This window comes from Heptranchias perlo, chromosome 16, assembly GCF_035084215.1.
Source record: "Heptranchias perlo isolate sHepPer1 chromosome 16, sHepPer1.hap1, whole genome shotgun sequence".
In the NCBI taxonomy this organism is placed as follows: Eukaryota; Metazoa; Chordata; class Chondrichthyes; order Hexanchiformes; family Hexanchidae; genus Heptranchias; species Heptranchias perlo.
In genome coordinates this window covers 24,159,465-24,186,448 of record NC_090340.1, presented here as the reverse complement: position 1 = coordinate 24,186,448, position 26,984 = coordinate 24,159,465, and the positions used below count along the sequence as shown (strand labels likewise).

Below are 26,984 nucleotides of genomic sequence, written 5' to 3'. Positions count from 1 at the left end.
GGGCAGGTCCTAGTTAATATTTTAGGAGCTACATAAATACAAAAACTGCGCCTGAGGATTGAAGAATGTTATCCTGATATTCAAATAAGAAGTGAGGCATGAATCAGGGAATTGCGGACCAGTTAGTCTAATACTGGCAGTGGACAAAATGCTCAAGGGTATTTTATGGGATTCTGTAGGTGCTCTTCTGAAGAGCACAGAGATTTAGGAGGTAATATGGGCTAAGTAGTAGGATATGGTGATGCGTGTACCAAGTATCAAGAGGGGATCTCATAGGAATTGATTAGAAAATACAAGGGGGGGTCTGTACCAATTGTTGATTTATACTTGTACCTGGGAGTTCTGGTCAACTTCAACCTCAACACAGTCCTCCAGGATCCCGAGGAGAAAGATGTTTCAGTTTTTTCAATAGCCACAAAATCCCAATACAGGTTAAGCTTATGGCATATAAGATGTATCCGATTCTCTTTTGTGGTTCAGAATTCATAGGCATGCAACAGAAGGGCTTTCTCCAGCCCACTTGCAAGATCCAGGACCAAGCTGTGGGATGGATTTGTGGTAAAAAGGGGAAGCGGCTGCAGGGAGTGGGGACTGCAGCCTACACAGACTGATCACTGAGTACCCTGGAGAGGCTGCTAGCCTCATGATGAGCAAGGACCTTTGCCAAAGCTCCTCACATGGGGATCTGGATTAAATGGTTAATGATGAGTAGGCCTGGTATGTGTCACTGGAATTGGACATCAGGGGCATCAAGGTGACTGGCATGACAACAACTGCCCCGTGTCAGTCCTTCCACCAAGCTGAAAGAAGATGCCTGTCACATAGTTGGTGAGGACATTTCTAAAAGATAGGTTAAAAAATAGGCTATGAGACTTTTTCTCTATTGGACCACCTTAATTTATTCCTGTGGTCCAAATTACAGCCCACGATGAGCCCCAGTAATCCTGCCCATGAAGTTCAAGCAATTCAATTGCTATTCATGCTTATAAGGGGTAATTCTGCTCTCAATGTGGGGACATGAAGAGAATTAGGGCTATTACATTGTAGCCCTATTTTCGACCCACGCTCCCTGTGACCGAGATTGCGGAGTTCCTTCCCTATTTCTGGTTTGTCTGTCTGAATTTTCTGGCTGGAGGTCTGCAACGGGCTGTTTTTAGTGCTGTTGCTCCTTGTATGGATAATTACTAAATCAGAATACCTCTTCTCTTAGCATCTGCAGCTTCAGATGCCTGCAAATTAATGGCAACGTTGATTTAACTTTACATGTGGCCTGTTGAGCTTCACGGCATGTACTCAAATGGCCCACAAAGACAAAAAGCTTGGATATTCCTGCCCTCATTCTGGCCCTCAGTCCATCATGGTGACCACTGGCATACTGTTTAGTTCTGTGTTTTATTGGGATATGAATCGGGAGACCCGTTGTTGCCACTTTTGTTTACTTTGGTTAGTGAGCTGCTGACAGTGTCCATTGATTACTCCATGAACGTATTAGAGAATCCTGGACACTTGCTACATTAAATTTCATCAAATGCAAACAAAATTAAGAAACTATGTAAAATTTTCTCTTCAAATTTCTGCTTGTCTCTCCTGAAGATATTGCCTTGAGCTAGGGTATAGTTCTATGAGCATCACACCCCCTCCAGTACCTCGCCCAACTGGCCATACCTCATCTGTGAGGTTAGGCATTGAATGTTGGCAGACTACCTGACTGTAGGAGGTATCACAACTGAGCCCGATCCTATCCTCACTCAACAACCACACAATTGCACCTTCCAGAAGGAGCTACTGGATAGTGATTGAGACCAAGATCCCCGGCAGATTTTCTTGCCATTCCTAGCCCGGAGTGCCGAGGCTAATTTTCATGCCCATGCCGCTGCCTCAGCTGAGATCAGATACCTCGGCACTGACCAGGGATCAAACCTGGGATCTTCCTGATTGGTTTTGGCTCAGTTCCATACAGCCTGAGAAATATCAGTGATTGAGCGACAATGGGAAGAAGAGCAGCAAAATGATCCTGGAGGAGAAGTGACCACAGATATGTAAAGCAGTAGCTCATACATCAATGGGTTACTTGCTTTCAGAATAGCAAATGGAAACACTTCATTGTGTGTGCTATAATGCAGCCTGCTTCCATGGATGGACCCCAACCCAGATCCCTTTTGGACATCTCTCTGAATAAACTGGTCTTCTTGTTTTGGCAGGTGGTAGCTGTACTGATTATTTTGGCATCAGATCCAGGAACAAAATATGGATATCTTGGAAATCTTTTTGGTTAAATAAATCATTTAGATCATCTGCCTGGGACTTGGCTGTTCCCAGTCTGCATGGGGTCCCATTATTAGTTCACTGTCACCAGCAAAAGTTTCCATGAAGCCAACCTTTGCAAAATGACAAAGAACAGGCTGGTATTACTTATTGCAAATACAGTTATTGTGACTTTTTGTCCTGTATAAATACCTACCAGTGCCACAACCACACCCTATGAAGATGTTAATTGTGTGTTGCCACTTCAAACACTCAGTAACTTATTATTGTACAAGACCAGTTCATCTTTCCTGAAACTTGAAAAGAAACAGCTTAAGACAGGAGTGTGTGCTATAAACAAATCTAAGTCAGTTGTCCAGGTCCACTAGAAGCCTTCACTTGCACCAGTCAGAATTAATACAATTACGTCTCCATCATCAACTCAAAACTGAGCTGTGTTAATATTCTGATTTCATAATAGTCACAATCAGCAGGAACACAGACAACATACATAGAATCATAGACATGTATTTCCAAGAAATCTTTCCCCTGTACACATAACGGATTATCAAGTGTATGATTGAGTTTGTGGTGAATAGCACTTTCTTAATTGCCTATGTTCACTGGGGACTCATTTGAGTAATTAGGGAATTGAAGTAAACAGCAGTAGTTGCACGCAATGTTCAGTCCTGCTGCTCCCTCAATAACACAGCACGCAACTGGGAAATCTCAACTAACCAACTTGCCACTTCATTTATTTAGTCCTTTGAGTGTTTTAAAATATATGGTATCTCCTTACATGAAAAATATCTGCAAAAATAGGTTACTGGAAATGTCCAACAGGTGTATGTTACAAAGTGGAATAGGAGAGATTGACAAAAGCCAAGATTTCTGAATTTACAGTGTTCAGTGGCAGTGCCAAGTACTGGTGCTCGAATGTGCTGTAGCTCAGAACAATGGGAGGCAGCAGGCTTGCACGATGTCACCCGACCTAAGCTGTGCCATTAAAGGAAGGAGCTTCCTTCAGGAAAGGAAAGAGAAAAATGGTGACGTTGGCCCTGGGCTGGTCACACGCACCTCCTAGTGGGTGATACAAGAGCAGCATCAGCAGAGAGCTGAGAACCTATTGCTGGCTAAGCCCAGCCTTCTGGCTAAGAAGTGGTGTTTGTTATGAAAGATCTAAAATGGCTTAAAAAGGGAGAAAAAGAACTTCCCAGATGGCTCAATGGGTAATGCCCCACCTGGTATAGTACTCAGGCACACAGATCAGAAGATTCTCAGGTTTGATCTCTAGTCTGTGCTCATTTAGCCGATCTCAGCTGGACAGCATTGAGGTGCTGCCATTTACCTCAGTGCTCTTGGGCTAGTGGGGGGACAAAATCATGCTGGTTTATTATCCAGTGACCCCTGTTGGAAAGTGCATGCGTGTGGATATGATGTGACAATAAGGTTGAGTCGGCTCTGATAATCCCCACAGTTAAATAACCTGCTGATACTAAATGTTGACGTTCAGACGAGAAATGGCCAGTTGAAGAATGGCCAGTTGGGCAAGGTGCCACAAAGGACTACCAATGGCTGTGGAATCATACCGTAGCATGTTAAAAATATTACTCCGATATTCTTGGCAAGCCCATGTAGGTTTTCTTTAAAACTGATCATTTTGTTGGCCAACTCAGGGTTGACAAGGAGCTTTGGGAAACTGAGCTGAAGGTTAAAGGTCCATTATTGTCCCTGATGCACTGTAGCAAACTTTTACATGTTGCTTACACGCGTGCACTGTGTTGACATCTTTGATGTTAAAGAATGTCATATTGTCACTTGCGCCAGAAGTTGTCATTACAAAATTGATGCTCAGCTCTTCAGGACGTAGTACATTACCCTCGTTCCCCCCACACCCCCTCCACCCACCCCTAAAAAAAGAGTTGCTATCTACTTCTTAAGACAATGATTTCCAAACTTTTCTGCGTGGGGGCCCCTTGAAAATATCAACAAGCTCCCGGGGACCCCTGCATCCTCACTTCCAAAAGACGGTATCAATTACCCAAAGGAAATCAGAGTTATCATAACAGAAAGGCTTTTTAAAATTAGAATAGAGAAACAGAAATAATGTGCTAACAAGTCAACATATGTAAAGAAACACAGAATTCTGAAGACACTCTACTTGTGCTGCATGTTATGCCTGACAGTTAGAAATCTGATTACTTGGAGAACCCCAGGATTCCCTCGAGGAACCTTTATGGTCCACAGGCCCCAATTTGGAAATCTATGTCTTAAGACTACCTTAAATGTTCATCTTATCCATTTGAAAATTGTAAGTGGAACACATTCTACTCCAATGGCCATTACAGGTGTGGACATATTCTAGATTATGGGCATCAGTGATGTCGTCATCCTGCACCTTTTCTGGGATTGTCCTTCGTTGTAGGGAAGAAGCAGATGAAGGAATCTCTAAATGTGCATCCATGGATTTCTCTCAGCCCATACACCCTGGAGACCCCATGTCTTTGGCACGCTCTAATATTAAACTTTCCTTAACCGTAGCGGCTCTTGTTCCAGTGACTTAGAATCCTGAACCACAAGGAGTTTTGAATAACTTGCTGAAAGAGATGAAAATTATATTATTAACAATGAAGGTAAAATAGGCTTTGTCCTCTTAACACCTGTTTCTGGAGACTACAATGGGATTAGATATTTCGGAAAATGTGAATGTGTAGGAAATGTGTAGAAAACCCCTTTTACTGAATCAGACATGCAATCGTGTGTAAAGATTTGGGGGGCACCAAGTGAAATTCTGTGATTTGGAGAAGGTGTTTGGAGGTGGGGAACAGGGGAGCATAGGCTACACCAAAAAAGTTGGGGGGAGGGTAAATGTCCCCATCATAATTCCTCTCCCCCACCCAGCGGTTGTGCCTATGTTCCAAACTGATTCATTGCTCCCTCATGACTCTCTTGATTGCTTCCCACTCTGTTATAAATTGTATCCTTAATATTGTATGTGTATGAATAACTTTGTTATTGGAGAAATATTTTTGAATCATTGTTTTGTTGAATATTGATGCAAAACATGTTTTAATGCAGTTTTTGTTAGTGAAGTGTATTATTTAGTTTATTATATCCTTTGACTAAAATACAAAATTTGAAGTGAAACACATTTTACTCCAGTTCCCTGTTAAGCAACCTTTACTGTTTGCACTATTTGATATCAATAGACAATTATTAATTTTGCACAGTTTATAATAATGCAAAAAAACAAATGGTCAATTAAAGGGTGCAGACTTGGTGGGTTAATGGCCTTTTCTTGGTATACACTTTGGGCTCGATGTTAGCAGGGATGCGGGTTCGCGGCGGGGGGGCCATTGGGCGCGTGGGTAACGCGCCCGGTGAAATTAGTCTGCCCCCCGCACGATCGCAGCCTAATTGGATCCACTGACCTTGTCTTCTGGGTTCCCCACTGCTGATCTGCGCGTCGGGCGGGCTGCGCATGCGCAGTAAGGTCTGTCAGCTGGAGGAGCTCTATTTAAAGGGGCAGTCCTCCACTGACAGATGCTGCAACAAATAGAAAAAATTACAGCATGGAGCAGCCCAGGGGGAAGGCTGCTCCCAGTTTAATGATGCCTCACTCTAGGTATCATTAGATGGGGTGAGGAGGAGGGGGAGGACAGAGATCTTCCCCTCGGCGGGCGGGAGGAAGCGGCCTGCCTCTGCCACCAGGAAGGCCTGGCTCGAGGTGGCAGAGGAGGTCACCAGCACCACCAACATATCGCCCACCTGCATACAGTGCAGGAGGCGCTCCAATGACCTCAGTAGGTCAGCCAAAGTGAGTACACTTACTCATTCCCCTACACTCCGTCTGCCACATCACCGCCCCCCACCCCACATCTCCTTCTGCACTGCCAACACTACTCTGTCACATCACCCCTCATACCCACTCAAACCTCATCCTCATCTTACCTGCACTTACTCACCTTGCCAGTACTCATCCCGCCACTACCACTCAACCCAATCCTCATACAATCTCATGGCTCTATCTCATACTCACCCTCTCATGCATCTCTTTCACAGTCAGCCTCACTCAACCTGCCATTACCTGTGCTGCAGCCACAGGGCATGCATCACATATATGCAGTAGGCAGCGTAAGGCAAACGTGTCGTGAGCATGAAGGGGATGCACAAGGGTGTTTGAGGGTTTGTCATGGTTTTTACTTATATTGAATTTCTGACCAACTCACATTACATATTATATTGGCACCACTACTGCCACGTCTTTGCGAATCTTGTCTGGTTTGTGCAATAATGCCCTTTCCTGAGGATCACAATGAAGACCCACAACTGATGCCACCCATTGTGTCACTGCAGAGTGGGTGTAGGTGTATTTGCAGGGCTCTTTTGTGCAGACGACTGAGAGACATCGGCGATGTCCCCGGTGGCACCCTGGAAGGATGCGGAGGAGAAGTTGTTGAGGGCAGTGGTGACTTTGACAGCGACAGGTAAGAAGATGGTGCTCGGGACAACCGGGAGCAGCTCGGCATGAAGGAGGCTGCAGATGTCCACGACTACATGTCGAGTGACTCTGAGCCTCCGTGTGCACTGCTGCTCAGAGAGGTCCAGGAAGCTGAGCCTCGGTCTGTGGACCCTGTGGCGAGGGTAGTGCCCTCTGCGACGCATCTCTCTCTGCGGTTGCCCTCGCTCCTGCTGTACAGGTGGATGTGTCACAGCACTCTGTTGTGGAGCTCCACGTGTCAGAGGTGGACGGCGTGGCCGGTGAGGCTGGTGATGCTGTTCGCCCTCCGAGGAGGTCATGACTGCAGCTACGGCGGCCCCCATCCGGAAGATGTACATCTGAGGGGGTCCGCAAGGTAGGTACATGTCTCTGGACCCCGGGGTAAGTGTGCAAGTTGGTGAATTTTCTTGTCAGGAGGAGGGTGGTGGAGGCCAAACTTTGTCCCAAGTGACAGAGTGGCCTCCTGCAACGAGTGAGGGTCTCCCCCCCACCCCCCACCCCCACCTCTCAAATGGACCTTTGCAGCTGCCACAGGCTGATGGCTGCAACAGGTCCATTTCAACTGGGAGTGTTTCCCCCAGTGTGGGAAACAGTCCCAGTTGTCAATAAAATCCCACCCCTCCTCACATATTCACTTAATCAGGTCTGTTAATGACCTGAAAGACCAAGGTAAATACTTTCAAGTGGCATCCCGCTGGCTTTAATTGCCTGCGGGATTCCCACCTGCGGGGGCTGCGTGCGCACGCTGGCGCGTCAGTGGGGAACCCGGAAGTGGGCGGGTTGGAGCCGGGCTCCGGACCAGCTCCGGGATTCCCTGATTTTCGGGGCCCCCTCGCCAGGAACGCACCCGATAGCGGGTGCTAAAATGAAGCCCTTTGTTTCTTCATTTTCTAATGATCTTAAGTAATTTAAAGAAAACACAACTTTGCCTTGTGCACAGATTGACACAATAAAACTGAAACTATACGGTGATAACATGCTTATTGCCATAATTAATTTTATGCAGTATAATTAGCTAAATTGCATTTAGCACGAGATCACAAAGCAGAGTGTGAGCTTCAATGTTATCCGTGTGCTTTTACAAAGTGACCTCTCAAACAAAAGCATCAATTGAAACAGCCAGGAGTAAGTTGATAAAAGCGTAAACCGAAATTAGTTTAGACAAGAGAAACGCATCATTTGCTGCTCTGACATGGCTTCATGTTTAGTTCAAGTTCAGCAAAACTCATGTACTACAAGTTCATAAATTATTAAAAAGTGTAAGATCCAAACTCACATCTGCCTCACTTTTGAAAGGAAATGTATGCGTACATGTTAAAGTGTAATTTTAACCTATCTTATTCTACATTATCGTGACATCTCTTAGTAATAGTCTGATGAACCTTCTTCTTATCTTCCATGCCTAATGGTACACAAGACAACCCATTTCTTCCACTGCTTTACATCCAGCAGATTGTGTTCTGGGTTGTTTCTGTAACAAAGTCACTGTTTTATGCGGAGTGGTGGTTAGCCTGATTCACAAATCCCTACCTGGAGGACCAGCTAAATGCAATGGCAGGGAGGGGGGGTGTGGGGGGGGCGGGGGGTTGCTGCTCTACTCCCATCTCCCATTGGAGGTGAATATTCTGCTGGATGTGAACCCAGTAATAAAAGACCAGAACTCTCGTCTCCATTTGCCAGACTGTCTGGAGTGGGGTATAAACCCATAACCTTCTGAGTCAGAGGCAGGAATGCTACCTGTGAGCCAAGGCTCATTCCAGTCTGACATATACTGCACAGAATATATACATTTAGGTTTTTCTTTCCTAAAGTAGTATAAATGACCAAAAACATAACAAACAAAAAGAGTGAATAATAGGAACATAGGAAAGTACAGGACCGGAAAAGACTCTGTAGTCTACCTGGCCGCTCCCAAAAATTAACACCTCTCAATCATCCACCCCCTCAAATACCTATCCAATTATTCCTTAATTTCTTTCCACAATTTCAGCCTTCCTGGTCAGTCCATTCCACATGTTCATCACCCTCTCCTTAAATTATTTGAATCTAAATTGTCTGTGTACCTTCTCTTTCTAAATTTATCCCCTGGTTCTTGAGTTTGTGGCAATCTCCAACATATAAGGGTTCAATTTGTCTGTTCTCTTAAAGAAACTTGAATAATATCTCCTCTGAGCCTTGTCTTCTCCTTAAACAATCCCAGGCTCCTCAACCTCTCCTTGTAGCTCAGAGGCCTCAGGTTGTCCTTTTCTGCAGTGCCTCCAATGCCTGGATATCCTTGCTGCAGAATGGTGAGCAAAACTGTACACAGTATTCCAGGTGCGGCCATATCTGTGCCTTGTACAGGCTTATTATCACCTCCTGGGATTCATGCCTTATCCCTCTGGCTATATATTTCAAGAACTAATTAACTTTCCTTACTGCTGCCACACACTGGTTTTAGTGAGCTACCCACCAATATCCCAAATCTCTCTCCTCTGTTGTCCAGAAACATTTAGTTTATATTTCCACTGTTTATTTTCCTGCATTAGCCTCAATAGCTTGCATTTGTCCATTTTAACTTCTATTAACCACTTATCAGCTCACCGTCCGAACCTAAACAGATCCCTTTGTGTTTATTTTGCCTAGGTGGATCTAAAAGACCCCATGACACTATTCAAAGAAGAGCAGGGCAGTTCTTCCCTGTATCCTGGCCAATATTTATCCCTCAACCAACATCACTAAAAACAGATTTTCTGGTCATTATTTCATTGCTGTTTGTGGGATCTTGCGGTGTACAAATTGGCTGCCACGTTTCCTACATTACAACAGCAAAGGGAAAAAATTTGCAGGGCTATGGGGAAAGGGCGTGGGAGTGGGACTAGCTGGATTGCTCTTGCAGAGAGCTGGCACGGGCTTGACAGGTCGAATGGCCTCCTGTGCTGTAACTATTCTATGATTCTATAAGACTACACTTCAAAAAGTACTTCATTGGTTTTAAAGTGCCTTGGGACGTCCTGAGGTTGTGAAAGGCATTATATAAGTCCAAGACTTTCTTTCTTTTATTATTTGACCGCCTCCCAATATGTTGTCATCAGGAAACTTAGACAGCGTTTTTTCTGCTCCCAGCTTCCCAGCTGAATTATACACCTCATCTGCTCAGTAATCACACTCTAAACACTATTTGATAAAATGTACTTCTAAATTCACCCTGTCTTAGTATTGTAGATTCCCCTTTTGGATTTGGTAACCAAAAGGAACCAAAACTGTAACTTAGCAGTTTAAGTTCCAAAAACAAATATTCAACCATTCTGAAGGCAACTGCTTGGCTCCAAAGTAGTTATTTGCTAAATTTCTGGGATAAACAGATCCGGAAATATTAATGATGTGTTACCATACCAGGCCAGTGGCACTATCCCTCATCGCTTGCTTGAATCACAAGGAAGTAAAGAGCTGCTGTGTTGATTTGGATGTGCACTGAAAGCGTGTTGGTTCCATGAATTGTATTCGACTGGATTGGGATCAGTTCAACAGTGCTCTGTTCACTAATTGTAAGAATAAATGAAAGTCAAATTAGTGGCAAGATCAGCCAAAACAAATGCCAGTGATTTGCTACTGCTAATCTCTCAGAAATGTTTATTCTGAGTTGTTACCAATGTAGACCAGAGCCGGCCCAGGATCAGCTCTTGTGTTGACCATTCAAACGCAAGTAGACGCAAGTTAATATAAATGGACATCGCCCTTAGAGTCTAAATCTCCCAATACTGGCCAATTCCTCCCCCCACCCCATTCTCCATTGCCACCTGTTCTCTTTGCTTTTCGACCCCTTGAATTAAAATAATGTGTTTTCATCGTCTCTACATGTGTGATAACATTAAATAAATGGCTGCAAAGTTGGCTGGTGGTATAATAGAGGTTATTCCATTCACACTGCTTGTACAGTCTCACCGTGAAAAGGTTGCCTTTTAGTGCCAATAGAAATTTGAGTTGGAACCAAAATTATTTCATGACAACATTCAAAAAGATACCTGTTCCAAGGGAAGGACACCAGTGCCATCTATGAAAACCATTCACAGGCTAGATCTTTTTACAACCACCTCCACCCCCTTATCCTCATCAACCCCTATCTGAGGAGGGTTGCTCAAATGGGTAGGAGCTAACCTAGTGTGAGGTGAATGCGGGAGAAAATAAGATAAAAAGTTTTCAAAAAAACTTTGAGGAAAATAATGAAAAATTACTCAAAACTAATGTGTCAGATGCAAACAGGACGTGCTTGTACTCAAGGTACTGCTTTTATTGAAGGCTCGTTTAAACTCTGGTATATGTGTAATGATCTTCACTTTAATTTCCAGTTCTTCTCTTCAGTGAAGCTGACGCTACTGGCAGAAAATGTAGCCACATATACAAAGGATTTGCTGAATGTTTGCTGAAGCTGGGAGATAATCTGGCCAAAAGTATTGAAGGAGAAACAGAAGAAGTGAAGGAACTGGATACAGTGTGCCGGTGAGTTAGTAGTTATTTACTACAAGAAGATGCTTTCCCCTGTTTGTTTTTAAGGGTGTTAGTTTAAACCCTGAACGGCAGGGTGAAGATTCACGTCTTCTTTCTGCCACACCACGAGTTCCCATTTCAGGTGTGCCCCTGGGTAGAGATTGCTTTACTACAGAGGTTGGGGGAAAATCGAGAGTGAACCGTCTCAGGCTGCTCCCTGGCCCACCAGCAACAACAGCAGCTTATTTATATAGCATCCCCCATGTCAAAGAATGCTAAGAGAGCATTCTGAGGGGAAAAGGAGGAAGAGATGGAGGGGGAGGAGGGTAGGGGGCAGGGGGGTGTAGATTTTCATCTTTCTGCCCGGATGTAAAACTGCCGTTGTGGATCGACTGCCCGTTATAGAAACCGCACCTTTTTAATTTCCACTGATTTCAATGGAAATTAAAGATTAGGCAGTTTCTAAAACAAGCGGCCGATCGGCAACATCAGTTTTCCATCTGGGCAGCAAGATGAAAATTTACTGTCGGATTTTAGGAAGTTTTGAAGGAAGAGGAGTAATGAAGCAATGTGGCTTTGGGAGAAAGTTCCAATGATTAGGGTTCTAGTGGCAGTAATTGCCTATCAAGGATTGGCCTCAGCTCTGTCAGTGGGTAATACCAATCAGATGTACAGAACTGTTGCTGGTGCCTCATCACATGTCCCGGAAAGCATTGTGGAATCTGCAATGTAGCATATATTCTGACCTGTATCATGTCTCCAGATGTGTAAAATTTGTATTTAAAAAAAAAGTAGTTCATAATTTAGTTTTCCCTCTCTCCCAGTAGAGCAGCATCTTATTTCCACTTGGTGCCTCTCTCATGGGTGCTAGGAACATAGGAACAGGACTAGATTCAGCCTTTGAGCCTGCTTTGCCATTTTGTTGGTCATGAAGGCTTTTAATCTTTTTAACCCCAAACCCCTGGCCTTTGTCCATGTCCCTTAATATCTTTACTTTTAAAGTAAGTATCTACCTCTCTTCTAATCACCTTAAATTGATTCTGTTCAGGGGCAGTGTATTCCACATTCCATTAAGCCTTTGTGTGAAGAAATTTTTTCTGGATTCACTTTTAACTGGCTTAGTTCCAATTTTGAGAGAAAGCCCTGTTCTGGATTTTCCTATTTAAGGGAAGACCCCTTCAAACACTTCAGTGAGATCACCCTTTAACCTCTCATCTCTAGGCAATATAACCCAAGCTATTGCATGTTAGTTCACAAACACTTTGCCACCGTTCTGGCAAAACTTTTCTGTGCCTTTTACATAGAATGTACAGCACAGAAGCAGGCCATTCGGCCCAACAGGTCCATGCCGGTGTTAATGTTCCACACGAGCCTCCTCCCTCCCTACTTCATCTAACCCTATCAGCAACTCCTTCTATTCCGTTCTCTCTCATGTGTTTATCTAGCTTCCCCTCAAATGCATCTATGCTATTTGTCTCAACTACTCATGGTAGTGAGTTCCACATTCTAACCACTCTCTGGGTAAAGAAGTTTCTCCTGAATTCCCTATTGGATTTATTAATGACTAACTTATATTTATGGCCCCTAGCCCTGGTCTCCACCGCAAGCGGAGACACCTTCTCTACCCTATCAAACCCTTTCATAATCTTGTCAATACAGACTGAAAAAAAATTGTAGAGACATCTATCATGGGTGTAAACACTTTGATACAGCGTGGGCAGGCCCCAGACACAAAGGGGCCGCTTTTAAGTACCTCCATCTGTTGGAAATGAGGCGGCAAAGGCCTGAAAATGGCGTCGGGCCCTGCTTGCATTGGCGCTCCGGCTGCTGCAAACTTGAGTAGGGTCCTGAGAAGAGCAGCTGGAACAGCCGCCTGCTTCAGGCGGGGAAGCCATCTGAATTACGTAGGACCCCAATTCCAATTCCGAGGTACAATGGGTGGGATGTGCACCACCAATGCTTTGCCCATTTGCTCCACGCGTTGAGCGGCCTAACCAGCAAAGGACCGCTGGAGGCCGCTATAAAAACGGCCCAAAGATTTTTTAAAAGTTTTATTTTAGTGGGGCCGGGAGGAGCAGGACGGCGAACCCCTCTCCCCCGGATTGGCTCCCCCCCCCCACCAGACTGTGACTGTCGGCCGGCTCCACCCTCCCTAACAGCTGCCTCAGAGCGCTGGTTTGTCACCTGCATGCGGATGAGGCCTGGGCCTCAAAATGGCTCAGGCCTCACACTGGTCACAGCAGGTGGGCAGCATATTAATATAGATTTATATAAATATTAAGTAAATATGACATTTTAATTTTATAACATTTAAATTTCACCTTTAAGATTATAGTTTTACATGTGACACCACATTAACATGATGAAAAGCCACTTTACTTGTTTATGTCCCAAGTACTCACAGTTATGGCCGGGAATTTCGGAATCACATACAAAGAGAGAGCGGTTTGATAAGGAGAGGCTGTTTTAAGTGAGTTTGTTAATAATTAGGGAGTCATAAACAACACATTATATTTGAGATGACTGGGTAACAGTAAATGTGAGAGGCTGCTGTGTTCGGGTAGGAGATAATAGTGTTGTATGCTCCAGTGTGATTGAGCTTTTCACAATAAATAATAATTATTGCTGTGTAATTTTGTTGCTGAGTTAATCTTTATATTTGATTTGAACTAATCCATTACTTTCAGAATGCAGAAATATTACCAGACATCACCATTTTAGGCTGGATTTAGATTACACTCAAACCATTACATCAACCTCAAAGTAGCAATATACATATAACTTTAGTGATGTACATTCAGTTGGGTTTGTGGGGTTATGTTTTCTACCGTGCATGTCTCACATGGAACGATGTGTGTGCAAGTACCACATTAAAGGGCACGTCTGCATAGCACTGGAGGGTATTGACGGGCCACACTGGAGGGTATTGACGGGCCACACTAGAGGGTATTGACGGGCCACACTAGAGGGTATTGACGGGCCACACTGAAGGGTATTGACAGGCCACACTGGAGGATATTGACAGGCCACACTGGAGGATATTGATTACTACCAGTTACATATAAACTATAAGTGAGTGTTACCAGTGTTCTGCCCCACTGGAGCATATTTACATGCTACACTGACATGCCACACTGGAGGGTATTGATGTGCCACACTGGAGGTAATTGATGTGCCACACTGGAGGGTATTGATGTGCCACACTGGAGGTAATTGATGTGCCACACTGGAGGGTATTGATGTGCCACACTGGAGGGAATTGATGTATCACATTGGAGGGTATTGAAGTGCCACCCTATCAGTGAACGTTACCTGTGTTGTGCCCCACTGGAACACATTTACATGCTACACTGATGTGCCACACAGGAGGGTATTGAAGGGCCACATTGGAGGGTATTGAAGGGGTGCACTGGAGGGTATTGATTACTACCAGTTACATATAGACTATCAGTGAGTGTTACCAGTATTGTGCCCCACTGGAACATATTTACTTGCTACACTGATGCGCCACACTGGAAGGTGTTGATCTGCAATGTCGGAGAGTAATGATGTGCCACACTGGAGGGTATTGATGTGCCACACTGGAGGGTATTGATGTGCCACACTGGAGGGTATTGATTACTACCTGTTACATATAGACTATCAGTGAGTGTTACCAGTATTGTGCCTCACTGGAGCATATTTAAATGCTACACTGATGTGCCACACTGGAGGGTATTGATGTGCCACACTGGAATGTATTGATGTGCCACACTGGAGGGTAGAGATGTACCACACTGGAGTATAGTGATGTGTCACACTGGATGGTATTGATGTGCCACACTGGAGGTTTTTGATTACTACCAGTTACATATAGACTATCAGAGTGTTACCAGTGTTGTGCCTCACTGGAACACATTTGCATGCTACACTGATGTGGCAAGGGAATTAATGTGCCACATTGGAGAGAATTGATTTGCCAAACTGGAGGGTATTGAAGTGCCAAACTCTAGGGTATCGAAGAGCCACACTGGAAGGTGTTGATCTGCAATGCTGGAGAGTAATGATGTGCTACACTGGAGGTAATAGATGGGCCACACTGGAGGGTATTGATGGGCCTCAAAGGATGGTATTGATAAGTTGCACCGGAGGGTTTTGAAGGGTCACACTGAAGGATATTGATGTGTCGCGCTGGAGGCTATTGATGTGCCACACTGGAGGGTATTGATGTGCCACACTGGAGGGTATTGATGTGCCACACTGGAGGGTATTGATGTGACACACTGGAGGATAGTGATGTGCCAACTGGAGGGTATTGGTGTGCCATAATGTGGGGTATTGATGTACCGCACTGAAGGGTATTGATGTGTCATAATGGGAGGTATTGATGTGTCACAATGGAGGGTATTGATGTGTCACAATGGAGGGTATTGATGTGTCACAATGGAGGGTATTGATGTGTCACAATGGAGGGTATTGATGTGTCACAATGGAGGATATTCAGGCTGATTTTTCCTGAGCCTAAGGTGCCCTGGCTGAGATAAGCTAACTCAACCCAAACCATGCATTGAAGCTGTGGTCTTTTGGTCAGTGTGGCTCAGTCCGATGGCACACAGTACTTCCTGGTTAAATCTCAGAGGCAGCTATTCAAATCACCAAGAATCTCCAGCCCATTCACTTCTTGGTATAAAAAGATCAAGAGAACGTTCTATAACAGCAGTTGACAGTTAGTGGTTGGCCTCTCTTTAGGAAACACAAGAGAACCTACTGTCACTCATGAAAATAGAGTTTAAAAAAATCTCTTAGGTTTGGCAGCCGCTGTGTGAGATTTCAGCTGAAAGAATTTATGATAGTTATGAATTACTGTGGACTAGAGGAGTCAGGTATAGGTCTTAAGTAAAGGGGATTAGTGTGCTTAGAATTGTGATCTATTTGTTGTTTTACATTGAAGTCTTACAGTAAATGTATCACTGTTAGATTATTTGTCTCTTCTTTGATAAATTTGGTTCATGTTTTATTCTTTAAACAAGGTCGATTGTGAGTCTCCGCCTGCTTTCGAAGACTGAATAAGAATCTTATTGTGGCATAAGATAGTCCAATACCTGATAACCACAACCAAACAGGGTTTGCTGTTGGTTAACTCAGGCATGTTACCGAAACCTTTCCTGGAGATCCAGACATAGCTAGACACTCTGGAAGGCTTGTGGATTTGGGTTCCTCCAGTGATGGTGGTTTAAGACATGAGGGCCAAAACATTGCAGGATAAAAAGATTTGGAAAGACCGCATAAACTTGATGGGGAGACGGGTTAGTGCTGTGGACAGGCTGGCTGCATGTTATATGCTGTTGTAAAAGCTTTTGTACTTGGAGCCGCTCGTAAGCAACAACAGCTACTTTCAATGTGATGCCAATTATCAGCTGTCGGGCTGCTTTGCTCGATAAGGCTAAATATTGATCTTGCTTTTTCCCTTTTGTTTTGGGTTGTCTCTACTACCGGAGTACAGTAAGTGGAAGATTCCTATTGTCAAGATAACATACAGTGATATCCAAGTGTCAGGATGTAGGCCAGTGTGGCTGTCGTTCATCATGTAGCCACATTAACTGGAAGGATTATTTTGGGTTGAAGGATGTTATTGAAAGAACAGGGTGCGTTTTCATTTTCACTGCCGGGCAGTTATGGATTGACGGCTCGATTTACACACCACCTGATTTATCACCCACCAATCGCTGGTGTTTTCTACATTGAGGCCCCACCCACATTACGAGAATGACCCAGAAGTAGACGACTGGTCAGCACAATAAAGTTTGGGCAGGTGCTTTTGCCTAGTGGGAAAATCTAAGCCAGTGCTCTTACCCACTAAAGCAGCAGGGTAGCTATTTTTATTTTTCTGTACCGAATCAATTGTGAATGCTGAATTCTGAATCAAACTGTGAATGAAATGCACGTTAAATCGATGTAATTTGAACACAGTGTAAACAATCACCATTAACTGACTGAGAAACGCAGCATACAGAAATTGTGCCATTCACTCACAGCAATCTGACCTTCGCGGTGTACCAGACGTCCAAAAAACTTCTGCCACGTGCAAAGAATTATTTAGAATTTGGAGACTACTTTTGTGGGTAATTTTGTGCTGGGAGCCTCACTTGAAGGGAGCTTGGAAGGAGATGCAGCTATAACAGTGTGACCCTGATTATCTGACCCACGCTGCTGGGAGTGCAGATTGCTCCTTATATGTCACCTTGGGCAAAAGCTGTGACCCTAAACTGACCTTTGCTGTGACTGAGCTGCATTTGCAAGATTTGAAAGTGCAGAAATTCAGCTTACTGGGGTTGTCAGCTGTAGACGAGCCAATCAATAAAGGTGAACTAATCTTAAACAAGATGTGGAATGTGAATGCTGGTCTGAACTGGCAGCAGAACAATATTTCCTCGCTGTTTCTGGCATACTTACCGTGCAGAAACGGTGTAGGCAAACCCTCCCAGTGCCTCCCTCATGTGACTAGACCCCTCCTCCCCGTGCCTTTCCCTCACTAGGCACCAGACCCCTCCCCCCCAGTGCCTTTCCCTCACTAGGTGCTAGACCCCTCCCCCCCAGTGCCTTTCCCTCACTAGGTGCTAGAACAACCCCCCACCCAGTGCCTTTCCCTCACTAGGTGCTAGACCCCTCCCCCCCAGTGCCTTTCCCTCACTAGGTGCTAGAACAACCCCCCACCCAGTGCCTTTCTCTCACTAGGTGCTAGATCCCCTCCCATCCAATTCCATTTCCTCACTAGGCACTAGCGCCCCCCCCCCCCACCAGTGCCTTTACCTTACTAGGTGCTAGAACACCCCCCCACCCAGTGCCTTTCCCTCACTAGGTGCTAGAACACCCCCCCACCCAGTGCCTTTCCCTCACTCGGTGCTAGACCCCCCCCACCCAGTGCCTTTTCCTCACTAGGTGCTAGAACACCCCCCCACCCAGTGCCTTTCCCTCACTCGGTGCTAGACCCCCCCCACCCAGTGCCTTTCCCTCACTAGGTGCTAGACCCCCCCCACCCAGTGCCTTTTCCTCACTAGGTGCTAGAACACCCCCCCACCCAGTGCCTTTCCCTCACTAGGTGCTAGAACACCCCCCCACCCAGTGCCTTTCCCTCACTAGGTGCTAGAACACCCCCCCACCCAGTGCCTTTCCCTCACTAAGTGCTAGACCCCCCCACCCAGTGCCTTTCCCTCACTAGGTGCTAGACACCCCCCACCAGTGCCTTTCCCTCACTAGGTGCTAGACACCCCCCACCAGTGCCTTTCCCTCACTAGCTGCTGGCCTTCTGAGCTCTTCATCCACTTCTCAGCTGCCACAAATCATAGAAATGACCCCACAGAAGCAGGTCAGTGGGCCCATGGCGCCAGGTAACACTTCATCTCTCCGTTCTTCCGTGGTGCATCTCTCTCCTCAATGTCCCCAACCACCGGGGCTTCAGGAGAGATGACAGCTCGACCACTGCAGGTGGAAAGGACCGGTGCCATTCAGCAATTCCCATTAGGTGTCAGCTGTGGCTCAGTTGGTAACAGTCTCACCTCTGAGCCCGAAGGTTGTGGGTTCAGAGTCCCGTTCCAGAGACTTGGGCACAAAATCTAATCTGACATTCCAGTGGAGTATTGAGGGAGTGCTGCCCTGTCAGAGGTGCTCTCTTTCGGATGAGACGTTAACTGAGGCCCCTGTCTGCCCTCTCAGGTGGACGTAAAAGATCCCATGGTACTATTTTGAAAAAGAGCAGGGGAGTTCTCCACAATGTCCTGGCCAATATTTATCCCTCAACCAACATCATTAAAACAGATAATCTGGTCATTTATCTTATTGCTGTTTGTGGGACCTTGCTGTGGTTCTTACATTCTGACGGTGATGTGGGGGAGACTTTAAACCCTAAGAACGGGCGGGTTGGGGGCGGGTGGGAGTTGAAAATAGTTTTTATTTTGGGTCGCAACCGCAAAATGTTCGGACTTTGCATCCCCAGTGGGAAGCCTGTACTTTTACGCGCCGACATTAAACCCAGAAATAAAGCCGGGTTGCGGTCATGACCCAAAATGCAACTATTTTCAACTCCCACCCACCCTCAACCCACCCTGTCTTGGGGGTTAAAATCACCCCCTTAATGTCAAAATTCTTTCATTTGCCGTAAAGCGCTTTGGGACGTCCCGAGGTCATGAAAGGCGCTGTATAAATGCAAGTCTTCCTTTTGTGTCGGTGAATGCTACCTGCCCGCTGTTTTATTTCATCATTTTACCTCATCCTCTTATTCCCCGGGGCTAAAGAGCAGGGAGATCCCACAGTGACAGCCCGCAGCCAGGCCACTGCTGTTCCTGCACCAACCACAGTGACTCAGCCGAGTCCTTGCCTGTGCATCCCAAGGCTGGTTCTCATTAATATTAATGTCCTCACAGATCTTTTCCCCCGCTGAGGCTTTAGCTGGCTCCAAATTGACAGCTACGCATTCCTCCTACCAATAAACAGAAAGACAAAACGATTCTTCCTTTTCTTTTCCCCCTCTAACCCTGTGATCTTGCTATCTATATCTGTCACCTCAATAACCTTATAATATTTCAAAATCAAATTACTGGGACAGTTCAGTCCATGGGGAGCTGGTAGTAGCTGCTGTCCTTTCTTGTATTTTACTAAATGTTTTAAAAAGAAAAAGAAAATTGTTGCGATTTACAGCTTGCAAAATCTTAATAGCAAAAAAAAATGTACTGGGGTTGATATTTTGCAAGTCATTTCAGTTGTGCAGCAAGCTCTCTGTGTCTCATTCTGCAGAAACAGGCTCTCCACTGCACCCTGCCTCCCAATCAGCTCCAAATCATTTCCACTTCCCAGCTACAGATCTGCACTTCGTCATTAAATTACAAGACATCTCTCACAGTCTGCAACCAGTGATGCCCAGTGAACTGTTGCCCTCCATTTTATAATTAACTTACTAACCCAATAAGTTACTTATTCAATTTTCTAATTAAAGTCACGTCCAAAATACATTCATTTTTCACCTGCTATTTTTTTCCCCAGTTTCTAATCCCAAACTCAGTTTTATAATTTAGCTACTCGCTAAATTACTGCCTAAATCTTATAATTCGCAAAGCTTGTTCAGTATATTTAGTAATAAAATTACTCATTAAATTAATTACCTTACCGATTTCACAATTTATAATTCAATACGTTTAATAATTACATTTCTGGCTGCTTTCTATAATTAGCTAACTAACTATCAGCATTTAAAAATTAAGTTGATTACTTGCTAAATTTTAAACAATCCATATTTTGAATTCATTTAATAATTCAGAAGGTTAGAGGGATAAGTAGTTTCAATCATTTGAAGGGATGGTTGGACAAGTATCTGAAAGAGAAGCACATTATCAAGCGCAGTCCCCACCACTTAGACCATCCATACTTAGCATGGGCAGCCGCCTATATCGGGCAGATGGCGCTAACCATTTGCCATTACCATAGGCGTCAAGTTCAAAGACACTGCTTATAACATAATAATCCGCTGACTATTTCGGGCAGACTGTCATGGGATCTTCCTTTTAACAGATTTTCCTGCTTCAGTAACCGCAGGTTTTTGTCCCTCGTCCATTTTTCGTCAGCTGCTCGAGAGTTCATTTTTTTTCTTCTCCTCCCGCTTTCCCTTCTTGCTGTGCCACTTTGGTACTCCCCCGCTTGGACGGATAAAAGGTCTGTGCTACAGTCCCGCAAAGTCGGACTCCTGCCTCCTGGCTTCCCGCTACTCATTTTATCGTCCACCGCCTAAAGCAGACAAATCATGTTAACGCTAAGGCGCCCGTTATAAGCAGTAACGACTGTACCACTGGCAGGGCAGCAGGAAGGTGGACCAGATGCACCCATGAGCCGGGGTTTTCCTCTTTGGCGGGATAGCTGCCGCAGTGTTGGTAGGGTGGGCTTTCCGCCCCCCCTGACTGTCCAACTGTTGACCCCCAGCGGATTTCCTCTATTACAAATTATTTTGGCAAGGCTCTTACCAGGGTTTCTGATGGCGCAGGGAGCCTGTCACATGAGGGCGTGGTGGAAACTCACCGCTGCTGCTGTACTCTGGTGCTGTCAGCGGCTCAAAGGGCCCCCTGGACCGGCAGAAACATAGGGGGTAGATTTTCAACTTGCCAGTCGGAGCGTAAAACCAATGTTGCGGATCGGGGGCTCATTACAGAAGCCATCCCTTATTCTTCTCCATAGAAATCAATGGTCCCCTGCAGAAACTGATGATGGGGGAAGAGCCCATTGATTTAAATTTTAAACCCTCTCCGCCCCTGCAACGCTGAACACCAATAAAATGATGGTGTGACTAGCATTCAGCATTGCTAAAGTGGTGATGACGGAAAATGTGACCCATGGCATCACTATTATTACTGTCTTAGTTGAATACCCACGGCCATATTTAAGCGGGCACTGTTGGTGTCCAGAGGAAGTGATGACAAAAGATTGGTCAGGTGCTGAAATGAACAAGGACCTGGTGTTATGGCTTATCGCTCAACGTTCTGCCCTGCCTGCTGTGTAACACCAGAAATCCAGTGTAACTCAACTAGGGGAACCTTGCCTATAGTCTCTTTAACAACTGGAACATAGGAACAGGGGTAGGCCATTCAGCCCCTCGAGCCCGCTCCGCCATTTGATAAGATCCTGGCTGATCTGTGATCTAACTCCATATACCTGCCTTTGGCCCATATCCCTTAATACCTTTGGTTGGCAAAAAGCTATCTATCTCAGATTTAAATTTAGCTATTGAGCTAGCATCAATTAACTGTCTGTGGGTAGATTTTCAACTTGCCAGCTGGGCTTAAAGTTGGCATTGCGGGTCAGGCACCCATTATAGAAATAGTCTGACTTTCCTTCCCATTGATTCCAAAGGAGAAGAATAAGGGATGGCTTCTATAATGAGCCCCCGACCCGCAACACTGGTTTTACGCTCCGACTGGCAAGTTGAAAATCTACCCCCTACGTTTCTGAATTGATTAGGAAGGGATTACTGGGAGAGGTGAAGAGTTCCACAGTTAGGAGGTTAGGAAAGTTAGAAAAGAATGAGTTAGAGAAGACAACGTGATGAGTCGGGATTTCAACAGTGAGAATGCAGTTTTACTCTTTGGAGGGCTACACAGTGATTTGTCACATTGCTTGCCTGAGATGAGCAAAAATTTCCTCCAACTAAATATTGGGAAGACCGAAGCCATTATCTTCGGTCTCCGCCACAAACTCTGTTCCCTAGCTACCGCCTCCATCCCACTCCCTGGCCACTGTCTGAGGCTGAAACAGACCGTTTTCAACCTTGGCGTCCTATTTGACCCTGAGATGAGCTTCCAACCACATATCCGCTCCATCACCAAGACCGCCTACTTCCACCTCCGTAAGATCGCCCATCTCCGCCCCTGCCTCAGCTCATCTGCTGCTGAAACCCTCATCCATGCCTTTGTTACCTCGAGACTTGACTATTCCAATGCTCTCCTGGCTAGCCTCCCACCTTCCACCCTCTATAAACTTGAGCTCATCCAAAACTCTGCTGCCTGTATCCTAAATCGCACCAAGTCCTGTTTTCCCATTACCCCGGGCTCACTGACCAAAATTGGCTCCCGGTCCAGGAACGCCTCGATTTTAAAATTCTCATCCTTGTTTTCAAGTCCCTCCATGGCCTCATCCCTCCGTATGTCTGTAACCTCCTCCAGCCCTACAACTCTCCAGGATCTTTGCTCTCCTCCAATTCTTGCCTCTTGTGCATCGATGATTTTAATCACTCCACTATTGGAGGCCATGCCTTCAGCTGCCTAGGCCTTAGGCTCTGGAATTTCCTCCCTAAACCTCTCCACCTCTCTACCTCTCCCACCTCCTTTAAGACGCTTCTTAAAACCTACCTCATGGACCAAGCTTTTGGTTACCTGCCCCAATATCTCCTTATGTGGCTCGCTGTCAAATTTAGTTTGATAATCGCTCCTGTGATGCGCCTTAGGATATTTTACTATGTTAAAGGCGCTATATAAATGCAAGTTGTTGTTGTTATATTTGTGTACCACGTTCAGAAATCCCACAGTGTTTCAAATGTTTGCTTTGACTAAGTATTCTCTGAAGACTAGGCTGCACGTCGTTCATAGACTGCACAACCGGCCTGTCACCCTTGAACTCAGAGGAACCCCGTGGAATTTTATAGTGTTTTACATTGGTTTTAGAGGATAATCTTCATGGGTTTCAGCTCTGCAGAACTGCACAGCCTCCACACAGTCCATGCAGTAGGAGGCAGGTACCTAGTGACGTTGATCAAGGCCAGAGTGGTCTCCGGGGTTAGTTTCACCTAAGGAAGTCGGATAGGAACTTTCCAGATTTTTCCCCCTTAATTGGCCTGGGTTTTTATCTGGTTTTTCGCCTCTCCCAGGAGATGACATGGCTCCGGATGTGGTGGAGAATGTATGTTTTGTGATGTACATCACAACTGTATGGGGCAGGCTGGATGGAGCAGTAGGTCTTTTCCTATCCGTCATTTTTCGTATATTACTATCGATGTCTCCTTTCAATTGTGGACTGCAGCATTCACATAGAGTACTGGTTTGGAAAAGGACACGTAGAGTATGTCTGCATCGAGGCACTTGGAGAGCCCAAGGATGACATTTCCCAGTGAGCATGGGAATGCACACAAATATTGACACAAAATCATCACTGTGTTTAAACATATGGGAAAGTAGCTCAAGGTTGTCCACCTTGAAAATAGACTGGAAAAATAACATTTGAAAAAAAAGACACTCAAGAAAAAGCTGTACCTCCCCTCAAATCTGTTCGTTCCATTCACCACGTACGGTCTTCCCTGTGGCGGATTCTGCCTAAGCAGTCACCCACAGGCAAAGCTGTGTAGATAAACCTGTGCGGAATCGCTCCTGAGCCCCATGAGTATCAAGTACTAGAGAGATCTCTGAAGGGTGACTATGTGTTTACAGTACTAAAATTCTCATCCTTGTGTTCAAATCCCTCATGGACTTGCCCCTCCCTATCTCTGTAATTTCCTCCATCCCTATAAGCCTCTGAGAACTCTGTGCTCCTCCAATTCTGGCCTTTTTTGCATCCCTGATTTTAATCGCTCTACCATTGGCGGCCGTGCCTTCAGCTGCCTACGCCCTAAACTCTGAAATTACCTCCATAAACCTCTCCATCTCGCTATCTCTCTCTCTCCCCTCCTTTAAGGCTCCTTAAAACCTATCTCATGACCCAGCTTTTGATCACCTGTCCTAATATCTCCTTATGTGGCTTGGTGTCAAATTTTATTTGATAACGCTCCTGTGAAAGCGATAAAGGTGCTATATAAATGCAAGTTGTTGTTGTACTCTTCCTATGATGGCGCACTGCATGCCTACTCTACCTTGCTCTTCCAACTTGTAATGTGCTCATTGTTGGGTCTGGTTGGGTACTGTAGATTGATGTCAACGTGACATTGCTTGGAGCACCAGTAAATGGTGGGCCTTTCGGAAAAGTTGACGAATCAATGATGGTGCCCAAAGGTGATGTTGTGCCTGACCTGTTTATTATTAACTATTCCAGACAATTCCGGAATTAGTTGCTACAGAGCCTTCATCTTGCATGTCTACCTCTGAGCAGATCAAGTTATTCTGTCCCGTGTTTCTGTCCCCAGGTCCTGGGATGACTTTCACGTGTGTGCAGACTCGGTTCTGGAAGGTTGCCCAGAGGATGCTGCGTCCATCTGGGAGTCGCTGAGGAAGGAGTCCAAAAAGTTGCAGTTCCAAGGTAACTTGCACGAGCTGTGCAGTTCAAGAGTCAGGCCGTCTGGCACCATGGAAAACTCAGACAGAAGCGAATCGAACAAGGAGAGCCTGAGGGGCTCCGCTCGCTCGCTGTGGTGCGGACTCACCACCCCTGTCCTCTCGATCGCTGTGCTGGTGGTCAACATGTAGCACAGAAAAAAAGTGAACTCACCCTACCGTAATCTCCAGGTCAGCTCCCAACATTGATCCCTTCACCGGAGAGACAAGAACACGATGAGCTCTGGATACAGGCATGAAGTTTGGCTGCTGTTTGGTTGTCTTTGAATGTTCCCTCTCTCTGTCGGTTAAGGTCGATTGTTTTTACATTGTGTTCAAATTACATTAATTTAATGTATTTTTCATTCAAAGAATGCCACACAGCTCGAACCTATAGTTGATTCAATACATAAAAATAAAAGTAGTTGCCCGGCTGGCTTAGTGGGTAAATGTGCTATGATGCTAGAGATATACAGACCAGAAGGTCCCATGTTCAATCCCTGGTCTGGGTTGAATTAGCTGATCTCAGATAAGGGTAGTTGGGACACCACAATGCCTCTGGGCTAGGGAGGAAATATTAGCCAGGGTTCTCGTTCCTGACTGCTATTCAATGAATCCTGCTGAAAGGTGCACGTGTGTCAGACATCTGGTGAGGACAGGATTTTCCTTGGCTATGACAGTTAAATAATTTGCGATGCTCGTGAACAGCAAGAGTCAGTCAAGTGAGGTATTGGAGAGCTGTCGGTGTCTGTGGAACAGCATCTCAGCAAGGTTTAGCACCTCATGGTGGGGTTGAAAAGCAAAGATAGGCATGAAACCAAAATAGAGGTTAAAGGCAGATTTCCTCTCAACCAATCACACAAAAGTAGTAACAGTGACAGGAGTGTGGAACTGCATGGGAAACCTGGATGAATGTGTCTTTGGTAGCATGAATATGTGCCTTTGAAGAAATTATATGGAGCACAGGAATTTAATTAAATCAAAAGCACATATAGTAGCTTGGAAATATATAATGCACACTGTGTAACTCACATTCATGCCAGCTTACGTTATCTTGACTCAGTTGGCCACACTCTCACCTCTAAGTTAGAAGGTTGTGGGTTCAAACCCTACCCCAAGTCTTGAGAACATAATCTAGGTTAACACTTCAGTGCAGTACTGAGTGAGTGCATTCAAGGTTCAGAGAACATCAAACAGAAGCCTCCTCTCCTTGTCCCGATGGTTCATGTATCTGTTCAAGTTCCCATGGCACTATTTGAAGAAGAGCAGGAAGTTCTCCTAGCATCCTAGCCAACATTAACCAACATTAGAAACAAATAACTGGTAATTGCTCTCATTGCTTTTTATGGCATCCAGCTGTGTGCAAAATAGCTGCTGCGTTCACCTAGGAAATGACAGCAACTGCACTTCAAAGCACTTTGGGAACAACTCAGAGACATGATAAGGCACTATATGAATGCAAATTCTTTCTTTACCATTTGGTTTGTGTAGAGCTCCATACATGTGTGCTGCAAACTGGAAATCTGTACAAGCACAGTAAGGGAAAAGTTGACATTTGACAGCAAGACATTCTGTTACGTTCGGTGCCTCAGGTACACACAGAGCTCTAGACCTTCCAAATAGTATTGTTAGGCACCTGATTTTGGGGTGGGGGGATGGGTGGTTAACTCAGCCCAGACCAGGGATCTAACCTGGAACTTTTTGTGACCTGGGTACAGGACGGCACTGACCGAGGCCTGGGAGCAGGTCACCAGCCCACTGTTAACTATTGAATAATTGTGATATAAAGGAACTTACAGGAGGGAGAGAAAAATGAAATGAAGGAACAGCTTGTGTGTAAAACGAGTGTGTAGTGAAATCAGGAGAATGTTTTTTTCACCTTCCTTGGTAGCCAATCAGGCCATCAACTCATCTTAACTGGTGGCCAACTATAAGTATGTTTTTCTACATAAATTGCTATATAAATGCAAGTTGGTGTTATTAAAAGTAACCAGCTAGTAGTGGTGGATTTAGACAATTTT

General features: G+C 45.2%; 1 protein-coding gene across 1 annotated transcript; it reads left to right on the top strand.

The window, feature by feature from the left end:
* Positions 1 to 452: 452 nt before the first annotated feature.
* LOC137333414 (neuritin-like protein) lies at positions 453 to 25,116 on the top strand. Its single transcript, XM_067997566.1, has 3 exons — positions 453 to 558; positions 11,074 to 11,224; positions 24,837 to 25,116. Exons 1-3 carry the CDS (start codon positions 453 to 455, stop codon positions 25,114 to 25,116), a joined length of 537 nt encoding a protein of 178 aa, XP_067853667.1.
* Positions 25,117 to 26,984: the final 1,868 nt, after the last annotated feature.